The sequence below is a fragment of the Leptidea sinapis genome, chromosome 9, assembly GCF_905404315.1.
Source record: "Leptidea sinapis chromosome 9, ilLepSina1.1, whole genome shotgun sequence".
Taxonomy (NCBI): Eukaryota; Metazoa; Arthropoda; class Insecta; order Lepidoptera; family Pieridae; genus Leptidea; species Leptidea sinapis.
Genome location: NC_066273.1, coordinates 11,598,942 through 11,613,574, shown reverse-complemented (window position 1 = coordinate 11,613,574; position 14,633 = coordinate 11,598,942). Strand labels below are relative to the sequence as shown.

The following is a 14,633-nucleotide window of genomic DNA, read 5'->3' as shown; positions in this document are numbered from 1 at the left end:
GTCTTGAAACGCGGCATTAATCGGAGTCAGGGGGTCACATCGAGCAGATTGAGAGACGCTGAGCAATTGGACATAATAATGAATTAAAGTTTTTAAAAAAATTTTCGTTTTTGCCGTAGCGCGCTCTTCGCAGGTACATGAACGAAATGGGTGTGTGGGCGAGGAAAAATTAAAATGGCCACAGGCTGTGGTCTCCAAACTTTTATAATTGAATACGTTATTTATCTTTTTTTCACTTTCTTTTTAATTTGCTTATTTCCTGAAAATCAATATTTATTACTTCTCACTACTTGATACAAATATAAGCCTCTAGATACAGTACAGGATTAATTGGATTACAGGATTGATTTTTAAACACCATGTATAGTATACTATTGTGATATATATGGTGCTAAAAAATTCAGCGTAGCTTTTCAGAAAAAGAGCTTAATAGGGTCGCGAAATAAATAAGATTGTAAAACACTGCGACAGTATGCAATATGTGTGTCCATGTGGGTAAATAAGTTGACTTATAATGTTTTAAATAAAACAATCCTTAATAGCATACTGTTTTAATTTCTAAGAAACCCTCAATACAGAATTACAGTGGGTTAGCGGTTCGATTAATAATTAAGTAAACTTAACTCTTCACATAATAGTACAAAAATAAGATTACATACGTTTCAAATTAAATAAATAATAATATTATGAACAGCGATATTTCAAAACATCGCCGCAAGAACGCGAAGCGTACGAAGTGCATTCCGACAGAACAATAGAAAAATGTGCGATCTTTGAAATATTGCCGTTCAGAGCAATATCACATAAGTAGATGTGTTGATAAAAATTTGTCTTTTAATACTATGTTCCCGCTGATGAGTCGATTGCTAACTTTAACTATACATCTCTATAACTAAGGCCAATTTGCTATATTATCTACAATTTTGTGTTAGTAAGGACGATAGCACAGTCTCTGTATAACGACAGTTAAGGCGCGAACACACGGGAGGGGAATACGATCAAAGGACAAGTCGTAATATATACACTTTGCGTGATCAAAAAGTGTGTTTCATACAGTTAGACAGAGACTGTGAGAAGACCTAAGAAGTGTGCCGTATTAGAATTGTAACACAAAATATCGAAAGCAGCACAACCCTAGTACACGACGGGTAAACATAATATAGGAGTTAAAACTGTGTGCATAAATATAGAACCTCGAGTGAATATCAATCAAGCTGAAAATGTCCGCAGTTAAAGAGTTACGGCAAATTCCATCCTATCTTTCAATGAACGCAGACACAAAAATTATTGAGGGAAATATATATAATATATAGCATAATTTGCAACAGTTTTGTAGACAGATGTGAGAAAAAATTACTATTCGAGTGAAACAGCAAATTTTAAATGGGTAATAATTATTGAGAACGCATCGCGTGACGGCCGAATCTGTGTGAAGCGAACCTTATTCGACTCGACTTCGCCACGTCACCACGTGTGGAATTGAAGAGATACGCTATGAATGGTAATGATAGCTGGTATAATTTTAACCATGTTTTAATTTGGATAATTTATAAGTGACAAGTTTTTTCGGAGTATTGCATTATTTTATAGGAAAAATATAATTGTTAAGACAGATTTGAAATATGTAATGTAATTTCATTTTTAATGAGGAGTAACAAATAATATTAATTATTTTTAAATTTTAAGTAGTTAGGTAACAGAACTCCTGTTTTGAGAACACTTTTTATCCTAAAACCCAGTAGACACCTAATACCATCAATGAGTAGGAATACAATGCTCATTGGTCCAAGGATATGGTTATAAAGGTGATTTAAATAGGGTAAAGTTAATAATAATCTTATTAAGAATTAAAAAAAAATGAAAAACTATACCAATTTTTAGTGTTACGAGTACCTTAAGTATAATTATTGCTATTTCTCACGGTACGCTATCAAAATCTGTTGCAAACCGCGTGGTATCTATGACAAGACGATAATAAATCATACAATATTCATAATATATAAACATACACCCATACATTTCACCTCTCCGAATTCACTAACGATATTAAAATAACGGACAAATATAGCAACTTAAACGAAAGTTAGCTTATGATAATTCGCGTTAATCGCGCTAAAAATTAATTTATTTTTTATAATATGCGATGAACGGTTTTTAGTTCTGATATTGTGTTGACGGACGACAAGATGCCGTCCTTGTGGTCGCGGTACATCGCCACTCGACCGTTCTGGAATAAAAAATAATATTAATTAAAGGGGGATGGATAAGGTTTCTTTTATGGAAAAAGAGAGCAAACGAGAGCACTGGTCACCTGGTGTTAAGTGACGACCGCCGCCCACATTCTTTTGCAACAGCAGAGGAATCACAGGAGCGTTTCCGGCCTTTAAGGAAGGTATACGCACTTATTTTGAAGGTACCTATGTCGTATCGTCCCGGAAACACCGCACAAGGAAGCTCTTTCCACAGCTTCGTAGTACGAGGAAGAAAGTTCCTTGAAAACCGCACTGTGGAGGACGGCCACACATCCAGATGGTGGGGATGATATCCTAATTTGTGGCGTGTCGTGCGAAGATGGAATTCGGTGGTAGGAATCAGGTAGCTCTTCGGAACACACCCCGTTATAAATGCGGTAGAAGAGACACAATGAAGCGATGTCTTTACGCAACACCTAGGTGATTGAGCCCTTCACAGAGTCCTGGGTCCAAAACTATTCGACTTAAAAGTAAAGAGGAAGACATACTACAAAAAATTTGATAACTCAAATGGCAATAGGTTAAAAATATTAGCAGAGACAGCACAAAAAAATGACATTAATTGTAAACGAATGGCAACCACAAGATGGTTGAAGGAAAAAGGGCAGACAAGTCATGAGTAGGAAAGATGATATAAAGAAAACTAGTGCTGTTCGGACTGGAAAAGCAAACAATAGGAAAATATGGAAGAAACTGGAGGAGACCTTTGTGTCACAGGATATGCTATTGAATTAAAATATAGAAAAATATGAGTATAAAACTTATTGTAAATAGCAGCAATAAAGGCTTAGTAATAATAATAAAAATACTTTACTTTTTAGAATTTACTTTCACATTCTTTTATGAACACAATTTTTTTCAAACACTTTTTTTTTTAATTTGATGGTTACTGAGATGTGACATCTATACACAATTATAACCATACAGGGTGTCCCATGGCTATGCCAAATGAAGGGTTGGTACTTTAAATCGTAAAGAAAGCACTGAAATACTTGAGAGTTGTTGGGCAGCCTATTAGCAAAACCCTATTTTTGACTCTTGTATCACAATGTACTCTTTAATAAATATATAAAAAAAATATGCACATCCCTTGTAAAAAAGGCATTTATTTTCACAAAATTGATTCCTTAAGAATTCTTTTTTTGCTGCTTTTCTTTGCTTACATGAATGATGACTCATATATCATAAAGGGTTCGATAAACAGGTAGACAGTTACCAGTATTGCTCAGCAGCAGGATGACTTGCCAGTCTCGATGGGACGGCCCTGGTCGATCTTGACAGCGGCCCCGGCGGGCGCAGCACCTGCGGACGGGGGTCCCACTCGCGCCTTGATCTCCGCCGCCATCGTCATGAACGCCTGCTCTACGTTCGTCGAGTTTTTCGCCGACGTCTCTAGGAAAGGAATGCCAAGTTGTTCCGCGTATTGCTGAAATAAAGTAAAACCACTTATTTCATTTAACCAGTTACAACTGCTAAAACTTTTTATTTTAAGGACAAACGAGCTATGGGTCACCACTTAACTTCATTAAGTGATCACCGCCGAACATATTTTCTTGCAACACTAGAGGAATAACAGGAGCGTTGCCGGCCTTTAGAAAGGTGTAATCAATTTTAGAAGCTTCGTTGTATGCGGAAATTATATGACAATTTTAATAAATACATTACTTAAAGTTCATCACAGTCCTTCCTAATTAGAAGTTGTAGATTACATACAGGAATGTTCTAAACTTCTTGAAGATAAATGATTGGAGTAACTGGTTAACCCTGCGTGCAAAATGGACCCAAACAGGAGTCTCTATATCAGCCCCCACCAGTGGCAGGCTCATTTGCACAGGATGCCGGCTAGATTAGTATGTTTGTAGCATCATTTTACATATTATATTGTAATTGAAATGATTTGTAAATCGATGGAAATGTAAATATTGATATAAAAGAGTGGCAATGAGTTTCTTGCTACTTCTTCACATTAGCTCAACCCTTTACGAAGTAGCGGTAGATTCAATAAGAAAAATATATTTGTTGACATTCATAAGTGTCATTCCCGTGACCTACATGAATAAAGTTATTTTGATTTGATTTGATTATGGGTACCACAACGGCCCCTATTTCTGCCGTGAAGCAGTAATGTGTAGGCATTATTGTGATTCGGTCAGAAGGGCGCCGTAGCTAGTGAAATTACTGGGCAAACGAGACTTAACATCTTATGTCTCAAGGAGACGAGCGCAACTGTGGTGCCACTCAGAATTTTTGGGATTTTCAAGAATCCTGAATGGCACTGCATTGTAATGGGCAGGGCGTATAAATTATCATCAGCCGAACGTCCTGCTCACTCGTCCCTTATTGCCATAAAAAAATATAGCAGAAACTTTGCCAATCAAAAACAATTATATAAATGTAGGCTATTTAGGGCAAAAGTCACATAAGCAAATACACAAGCCTCTCAGACAATATTAGTTCATTAGTGTTCTTTTTTAAAGTATGTGTTTTCTATGGTTGGTAAAAAATGGTGTTACACAATGATGCATTATTACTTCTATTATCTACGACTAGTCTGCTAGCTGTCTTTTATGAGATGATTTTTTTTATAAATTTCGTAGGTATATTGCCAAAGCCATGATATTACAATTTCACTAGTGATATTATTTTTTAATGGTAGATTAAAGGCATAAAAGGCATTTAATTTCTCAAAATTAACTTTAGAATTCTTTTTGATGTCATTTCTAATATACTAGACACTACTACTGCCTCTGAAACAAATGGCGGAGAAGAAGCTGCGCAAGAATCTCTTCCAGCATTATTTTTTTTGCTCTCTTTTTTATGAAATATACAATATTGTACTGTCATTGCTATTGCTATAAAATAATTATAATCATTGTCAATTGACTTCATTTCTTACAATTTAACAGCCTGGTTTTAGAGACATTGTAATGTCACGGGTACATAATAGTGATATATATTCTGATTGGTATTTTTTTTAATATGCAATGAAAAAATGAAATTAATTGAGGATCTATCACTTTATAATAATATCACTAGTGAAATTATAATATAACGGCTATGACAATATACCTACGACATATACACAATTCTCAAACAAAATATTGAAATAGAGTAAAAATCAATTACATCAATGCTTGAAAAATATATAAACCAAGTCGGCCACATCTGGCTCCACTAATTCAAAGGTTAAATCTCAGTGCAAAAGACAGTCATAAACAAATGCAACACTTAACTATCAACAAGACAATATAGTTCTCCTTTGTGCTTTCTATTTATAAGTTTGATAAGAGTCAATGACATATTATTATTATCTGGCAGATGCATAAATATCTTTTGATAATAGCCATAATAATTTAATAGCAACATGTTTGATTACTAGCATAATTGTCAACTGTAATTTGTAAATGTTGATGATTTTCAAAATCTGTTGTAATTGTTAAGGTAAGAGATCAAACCAGTAGGAATGTCAAATTATGTAAACTATTAAAAAATCTTGTTTCCGGTGAACTCCTAAACTAATGAACAGATTTTAATGGGGATTACTTCATGGAGTGCAGTTTTATCCAACTTGAGAGATAGGATAGTTTTTATTTCGATTTTGAGACACATAATTTGTTCAAAACAAAAGTATTACATTATTCAAAAGAATTGTTAAAAAACGTTTGTGTGGTAATGGTTACTATAACATAAAGTGACTTTCTTAATGATACCACAGATTGGGAAGGGAGTGATCACCCTCAGGCTATTAAATAATAACTTTAATTGTACAATATTACTTTGTAAACATATTTATTCGATGATGAAAAAAAAAGCCAGCTGAGTTTGTTGCGCCCATTCTTCTCAGGTCTCAGGCATTCATTTTGGAATGGGTGGTAGTCTTTTGACTTTCAATAAGTGATGTCACATCCTATTTTGAATAAAAATATTTGAATTCGAATTTTGTATGGACATGTTTTCTATAAAGAATTTATTGGTGCATGGTTTGACAGTTCTGGTGTAAAACAATAAACATATTTTACAAAGTAATTCCTGATTAACAGTATTTAATTTATTATGAACCATGTCTGTCAGGTCAAAGAGTTTTGATATACAGGTTTAGTGTATATTATAATATAAATGATACAGAATTATTTTTAACAAAAAATCACTCCAATTTCTCTTGTAAATCTTATATATTTTCTCTAATTCGTCTTACAAGCGAACACAACCGTTTGTTCACATATTCCAATTCCAAACTTAAAATATATGTTGTGAAATTTTTATTCAGTCTTTTTAATGCAGAGTTGCAAAGCCATTGATGGAAACACTCTAGAAAACAGATACTGAGAGACCACACAGTTATAGTTACACAATAAAACTGTGTCTATGGCATACTTTTATTGGGGACACATAAGTTATAATTGCTTCATCACATTATCTTGTGGTGCACAGTGTCAATAAATGCATTGATGGAACAATCTTTAGTGAGGTATGTAAAGTATATGTGTCAAATACTACTAGCACCAGACAGCTATAATATTACTAATCTATGTTAGTTTTTAGACAAGAATCTTGAACTTAAAAAATGCATACAGTAAAAGCTCCTTAATCACGCTTCCTTCATTCGCGTTTTCATTACTCGCCGATTAAAAAATCGTGACCCAAGTCCTTTATTCGCGGCTAAAGATTTCTTTATTCGAGGATGTAATGGTACATAGTACATGCATATTAATAAAACGAATTCCAACATAGCCGAAATTACGAATGGAATAGGACGAGATGGGTACAAACAGATAGAATCAAGTGACATTCAGGAGTTGCTTGAATCGCAAGATGAAGATTTTACTGAAATTGACTTGGAGGAAACGTTAAATTCACAGCCCATTGAAGAATACGCTTTAAAAAAGCACTGGAAATGTGACATTTAATTCTGAAAAATCTTAGTGAAGACAAGTTGGTAATGCTAGTGCTGAATATCAGTTTGAAACGAAGGACCTTTTAAAAACTGCCAAGCAAGACAAAATTACAAAATTCTTTAAACCGTTACCTAAGCCTGAAGATAATAATTAATAAGCATGGTCAAAAGCTTCAGTTAATTTTTTTTTTATGTTTGTTTTTATTTTGTCACCTTGGAATGTATCCCCTATAATCCCATATAAATTACCATTCCATATTCCGGTTTATGTATTCGCGGCATATTATCGGAACATATCCCCATGAATAAAGAGCTTTTACTGTAGAATTTAACCTTCCGAAATTGGCATTGCACTATGGCCATGGCAATAGATTGTTCTGATACACCAAAACCGAGAGTGCCATATGGCACACTATTCCCTCACCAATTTCTGACCCTTACTATGTTTATAAGATGGTTTATTTTGCATGACCTTATAGCTTGTTTCATATGCTTTCAGACACATTCACTTAAATCATCCTAATTATAAGCAATCCACATTAAGTAAACCTAAGTCAAACCCCCGATCAGAGTATCCCAGAACGGAAAGTTTAAATTAGTACTAAATGTTTTATAAAACATTAAAAAAATTAATAATATCTCTTATAAGGATTTATTTAATAATTAATCCACAAATACTCGTATTTTAATTCTTTAAAATATATTTTTATTCTTATTTACAATACTTCAACTTACATTGGCAGTGGTATAGTCGACAGCCTTCTTAGAGGTAAGATCACATTTGTTTCCAACAAGCAACTTGTTGACATTGTCACAAGCATAACGATCAATCTCCTCTAACCACTGTTTAACATTGCTGAATGAATCCTGAAAATAAACAACATACTATATTCAAATAAAATTTGAAAAAGAAAATTTTATGAACGATGCGGGACTCGAACCCACGACCTCTGGCGTTCAGTGCCGGTGCTCTTACCAACTGAGCTAACCGTTCGAGTAATGCCTCGCTATAAAATCCTGTTTGCTTTGTTCAACTCACAGGTCGTGGCTTCATCTACAGGATCCACTTTACAGTTGACAATAGGAAGTTGACTTGAGATGTCGCTCTTGTAAAACTAAACAATATGTTATGTTTTTAAAGTGATAACCCTCACTTCTAGGATTAATACACAAATAAAATTTGAAAAACAAAATTACTAAATACTATATTGAATCTAATCTTGTAACACTTATGCATAATACACAGTAATTTATATATAAAAATATAAACTTCATATTAAATATTCATTCAAGGTCGTGATCAAAGGTTACTTATTCAGGTTTATGGAATTTTGTTGTTGCAACTTATTATTTACAACGGTTAATAACTTTGTAACATGTAATATTTATTAAATAGTTTATTTTTAAAAACACAGTTGCACTTCAAAATATCCCTTGTAACTTTCTAATATCAAATGGAAAATATCGCAACTCTGTTAAGAAAATTTGTATTCAACTTATGAGAAACTTAAAAGTTTTATGAATCAGTATGATTGCCACATCTTGCAGATGCATGCGAAGAGATAATAAGAAATACCATTTCTTTTTTTAACCCTTGTAATCATGTAAGAATTAAATTAAATATCTATATTATTAATATAATATGAAATACTTATAAAAGCTGGAATCAACATTTTCAATTTATTTATATTCATAGAACCTAGAAGAAAATTCATGTCAATTATACAATATTGAAGAGATATATAGAAATACCTGATCTGTGCAGTCATAAACAATAATAATTCCATGTGCCCCTCTGTAGTATGATGATGTGATTGTTCTGAATCTCTCTTGCCCTGCTGTGTCCCATATTTGTAACTTTATTGTCTTACCATCTAATTCTACAGTTCTTATTTTAAAGTCCACACCAATGGTACTTATATAGCTTTCTGTATATGTATCATCAGCAAACCTTAACAAGAGACATGATTTGCCCACCCCAGAGTCACCAATCAACAAAAGTTTAAACAGATAGTCGCTGAAAACAATAAACACGCAGAATGATTATAAAGTCTAAATATTGCGCATAATTATTTCACGGTACATCTGTAATCTAAAATATTCATGGTGATCAATCAGGGAGGCGTTTCTTTGTTAGGTAGAACAAAACAAGTTAACGTAATTAGGTGGGAATTACTAATAACTAATTAGGCCGAAAGCGAGAAGTCAAATAATTATTTAATGTTGATTTAATAGAGCGCCACTTGCATATTGGTGCGAATATGTTTCGATTTTCTAAGAACACAGGCCCAATGAGTCACCTCAAATTCAATCAAGCTGGATCATCCAATGAGTATTTTAACTTGCTGACATGGATATAGAACACTTATTTTATAATTTAATAGAGTATATCACTTGGCACTGAGCTTAGATATCTGGTAAAACTGGCCCATCCTTAATTTACACATAAAGACAACATTCATTTACTTACTATTCTGGATTCATTTTGTACTAAAACTTTACTTTGAAACAATGGTTTTTTGGAAGTCTATGAGTCTTACTCAATTTCTTTGTTTAAGTTTAGGTCAACGCAAAACAGAAAATTATAAATTTTTTATACGTTGAACAATGGCTGCCGAGACTGAAACACCTACTGAGTTCTGACGTAAGTCACTACGACTGGCAGGAGTGCCACTTGGCAAAAATATGGTTGCGTTCAAAAATTAGAATACTATTTAAATCATCGTAAAACAATATTGCGCCGTATCTCGCTGAGATACTCAGTATGACTATCTTTTATGCGAAAAGAATACTGTAAATATACTCAACAACAGAACATTTGAACTAGTACTAGTGATACGTATATTTTTGTAATAGAACAACATTGCCTGTAATAAATATACTAAGCTTAGGAACACACCCATGACAAATGCAACATGCAAAGTTTTGCTGGGTAAAAACGATTTAGAGACGATTCTGAAATTTTGTATAGTGCCAGACTGCCACCTCAAAAGATTCTGCAACCCGTCGCATTCTAAGGGAGAGTACAGGACGTTGTACCATCTGTTTGATATGCCTCTGTACAATTCTATAGGTGTGGTATCATTTAGAATGTTAATTAAGCTTTCTTAACAAAGGTTAAGAAAACATAATTGACATTACCAAAACACATATTGTGGTTTGTGCATATTTTATTCTATAATTATAATTCTGATCTAAGACCACCATACTTCCGTGTACTTTAAGAATTATAGAAAAAAAAATGTACGCAATTGATCAGCTACTTAGAAACTCAAAATATACTAACAGATGACCAATCCGGTTTCAGGAAACATCGAAGCGCAACTACGTCCTCATTGAGGTAGTTGATAATATTTTAGGAGCGCAAGAAACTTTAAATATAAAATCTCCTACTTTCCAAGCTAGCACACCTACAATGGTTTTAGTATAAGTAGTGTAAAATGGTTTTAAAAGTTATCTCACTAATAGAACGCAGACGGTGTCAGTCACCCTGCTCACCCATGAGCAGGGTCACATAAAATTTTCAGAATTTGTGAATATAACTAGGGAAGTTTCTAATATCGATGGAAACTGTGGCAACTCTGTTAAGAAAATTTGTAATCAACCGAGAAACTTAAAACTTTTATGGATCAGTGTGATTCCCAGATTTTGCAGATGCATGTGAAGAGTATAATAAGAAATACTATTTCATTTTTTAAATATTTTAACCCTTGTAATCGTAAATGTAAGAATTAAATTAAATATCTATATCATTAATATAACATGAAATACTTATAAAAGCTGGAATCCATTTCAATTTATGTTTTATGCTCACTTAGTTTAAGTGTGTTTTTAATATAATTACCAACGCCATGTTTTCCAAAAATTGAGTCCACCACCGCTAAACATGGCCCACAATAAACTTTTGCTGTGCTTGGAGAGCAATTTCCTCGGACGTTTTACTCTATTTAATAATTTTGTTTCAAACATTGTTTTTATTAAAAAACGTGAGATTTCATCTACAATTATTCTCCAACGGCCGTTCCCAATATACTATCTACAGATAGAGATAAATTACTGCCTTCTACTCTCAGTAATCTAGACATCATTCTTATTGGGACGCGTGAATTGCTATTTCTATACAAACTTCTATCCCTGGTAAGCTATACGTCGTCCCATTGACAGGGCAGCGTGAACGGATAAGGTGAGTTAGCGTCGATAAGTTTATTGGGACAGAAAAGTCAACGATAGTTATGATTTTTTATCTAAAGTAGGTTACAACCCGAGGTAGACTGAATATTGGGTTACTCATTGAAAAATGGCGATCATTTAAGTAAAGCATTATATTCTTGTGTTTATTATTTACATCCCTGTAGGCCTATACTGTGCCACATTCTACATAACCAAATAGAGCAGGCTTCTTGTGCACGGTCGAATCTCGTAGTTGTTTAGAAATAGTAGGAAATGCGTAAATAGCAAATGCACTAGCTATGCATGTGTGAGAAGATTCCGAATAACCACTGTTTAATTTTATTGTAATTAGTTTAGTTTTCTATGATTCCAGATATCCCTCAGGGGCTAGCGCTCCTAGGTGCATGCCTAGTTTGCCATTGGGAAATGCCTAAATTCATATTACCTATACCTCTGATTTTACTAAAATATCACGAACGACAGACAGACATAGGAACTAAACAAATCGCACCTTTGTATTGAAGACGGAAGGAAACACGGAAATTAGTTCAATTCACCGCACCAAATGGTTACAGAGGGGTATAAATAGTTTGCCTAAATAGTTGCCTTGCATAAATAGTTTAATATATTTCATACTAGCAAATAAATAAGTACGTACCTACCTATATGTTGTTTTTTATTAATTCTATCATAAGCCCCTCTATTTGGCTTAATTTTCTCTTAAGAGCGCTTGATATAAGTTGAATAATTTTTACTTTTTCTGAATAATGAGGCACATAGGTATTCAAATTCAAATATTTTTATTCAAAATAGGATTTATAATCACTTATTGAACGTCAAAATCTACCACCCATTCAAAAGAGACTGCCTCAAACCTGAGAAGAATGGGCGCAAGAAACTCAGCGGGCTTTTTTTTTTATATAAAATATGGATTACAATGTAATATCGTACAATAAACATTAATAATTAAAGAGCCTGAGGGTGTTCGCTTTAATCCCAGTCCGTGGTGTCATCAAGAAAATCGTTTATGCTATAATAACCTTTCCCACACAAACGTTTTTTAACAATTCTTTTAAATTTCGTAACACATTTGTTTTGTACATTTTCTGGGATCATATTGTAGAAGCATATACATCGCCCAACAAAAAACTTACTAACTCGACCCAACCGAGTAGTAGGCATAACAAGTTTATGTTTGTTCCTCGTATAATTTGCAACCTATATTCTCTCAATATGGGCGGTATTTTTCCAGTTCCTGACAGGTTCCGTTTAAAAAAGATCTTATAATAGAAAGCATGGGTAGGAATTGAGTGCAGTAGGTAGCTACTCAAATTTTATACATACACATCATTTATGATTTTTTCAACAATAAATCAGGCAATAATATTATGAAGTGAAACTGATTGGTTGAAAACTGACATCTACCGCCGTTCTTTTAGATAGGTAGGCACTTAAAATTAGCTCTGACCAATGGCGTATAATATCTAGCAGTAGTACGAGTCTCTATCTAGCCGAGACCTATTTGCCAGTCTTAGATAATAGATTATTGCTAGGTCTCTTCACACGCACACCGGCTAGATACAGCGCTACCTGGGCAACTAAATATTATGACCCTTTAATATGATAAACTTTTCTTTCTTGCTTCTTGTAAGTAGCATTTTTATGCAGTTTCACTACGCAAAGTGACATTTTACTTGGGATTATGGCTATTTTATAAAACACTGGGCACGCCCACCTGTCAGATTACCTATTAATATTCTATTATGGCTATTAATCAGTCAGCCATGCTCCTTAGTATTTTGAGTAGCACTAGCTAACGCACATATTGAAAAGTCATAATTGGTCACGCATTATGTGGGGCTGTCAGGTCTTTTTTATGCTAATATCTATATTTTAACTCTATACAAAACACTTCCTCATTCAGTCGGTTCCGGTTGTCAATCATCGCTCATCGCGACCCACTTTTATTCCCGTCATATTATATATTTTAAACTTGGAAGCCTTTATCAAGGAGTGACGTCTTCCGGCTGATGTGATATTATGTACTTACATATTTTTTCTCTCTCACCAACACGCAATACCGGATGGGCAAAACTGTAGACGACAGTATTCGAATGTAGCGATATCTGCACTATCCCCTAAACCAACACATCAACTGTACAGCTTAAACAGACACAATATTCGAATCATGGTGAGCACCCTGACTGGTCAGACATTACTAAACAAGCTTTCCAGTCTGCGTAACTGACAGTCCTAGAGTGCAGAGGATGTCTGGTTGAGCATGAAATGGTCACTCATGATGATGAGAAAGCTCATGGTAGCTTGGACGGCAATGGAGAGGGCTATGCTCGGAGTTTCCCTCCGAGATCAAATCAGAAATGAGGAAATCCGTAGAAGACCAAAGTCCCGACATAACCCAAATTATTGCGAAACTGAAGTGGCAGTGGGCAGGGCAAATTGTTCGACGGACAGATGGCCGGTGGGGCAGTACAGTCCTCGAATGGCGACCACGCACCGGAAAACGCACTGTTGGCAGGCCCCCCATAAGATGGACCGACGATCTGGCCAAGATCGCCGGAATACGTTGGATGAGGACCGATCGTTGATGATGAATGAATGAATAGTCACGCATGTAGGTAATTCTTGGAATGTGCAGGAGTGGCCAACCAATGGGCAGGTTTAGTACTACGCAGTTACATTATCTTTGGACCTGATATCGATGACATCGTCGCTTTGTAACGGTGTGCAAAACAAGCATCACTAGAATATTATTATTAATAAATAAACTACGAGAGTATGTGGTACTAAAACTATAAATGACGACCACAGCAAATATCGATAGATGGTGGGAAACTATTTACAAAAAAAATAAGTACTTTATTACGTTGATTCCTAAAGTATGAATATTAGGAAAACGAACTTAATTAATTCAAAATGCAAAAATACTTCAGAGTACTGTACGCTTCTCTCCCAGCCATATGTATTATACGTCAAAATTAGTTCTTTGGACGCTCGCGAGTGTTGCTTCAAAGAGGCACAACAATAGCACGAAAATATCACTACATGTAAACGATAGTGAAACTGCAAACTGTACTGACGCAACAGGACGAGCGCAAGGGGGTGAAAGGAAAACGGGAGGGGGATTGCGTTCCAGCTAGGTCCAGAGGTATAATATGGCCGTGTAGTAAATACAAGATCGCTCCGATAAGTCAGCAAAACATCCCAGAAGTGATCTGAAATTCTGGAAGAAGCCGAGTTGTTTGGTGTAACTGATCAACAGTGTACACAAAATGGCCCCAACAAATCGATTAATTTAA

At 34.6% G+C, this 14,633-nt stretch overlaps 1 protein-coding gene and 1 non-coding gene across 2 annotated transcripts; both read right to left on the bottom strand.

Annotated features, from left to right (window-relative positions):
• Positions 1–535: 535 nt before the first annotated feature.
• LOC126966187 (ras-related protein Rab-1A) lies at positions 536–9,788 on the bottom strand. Its single transcript, XM_050810150.1, has 5 exons — positions 9,617–9,788; positions 8,899–9,163; positions 7,882–8,013; positions 3,469–3,678; positions 536–2,227 (listed from the first exon to the last, which is right to left on the bottom strand). The coding sequence occupies exons 1-4, from the start codon at positions 9,628–9,630 to the stop codon at positions 3,478–3,480; spliced, it is 612 nt and encodes a 203-aa protein (XP_050666107.1). The 5' UTR covers positions 9,631–9,788; the 3' UTR covers positions 536–2,227; positions 3,469–3,477.
• Trnas-uga (transfer RNA serine (anticodon UGA)) lies at positions 8,067–8,140 on the bottom strand. Its single transcript has one exon. It is a non-coding gene; the product is annotated as a tRNA-Ser (tRNA).
• Positions 9,789–14,633: the final 4,845 nt, after the last annotated feature.

Excerpts from the sequence above, each read along its gene's own strand:
- LOC126966187 (XM_050810150.1), bottom strand. Across the intron at positions 8,014-8,898 it reads TTTATGACTGCACAGATCAG|GATTCATTCAGCAATGTTAA; the intron begins GTATTTCTATAT and ends GTTTATTTTCAG. Across the intron at positions 3,679-7,881 it reads TCGACTATACCACTGCCAAT|CAATACGCGGAACAACTTGG; the intron begins GTAAGTTGAAGT and ends ACTTTATTTCAG.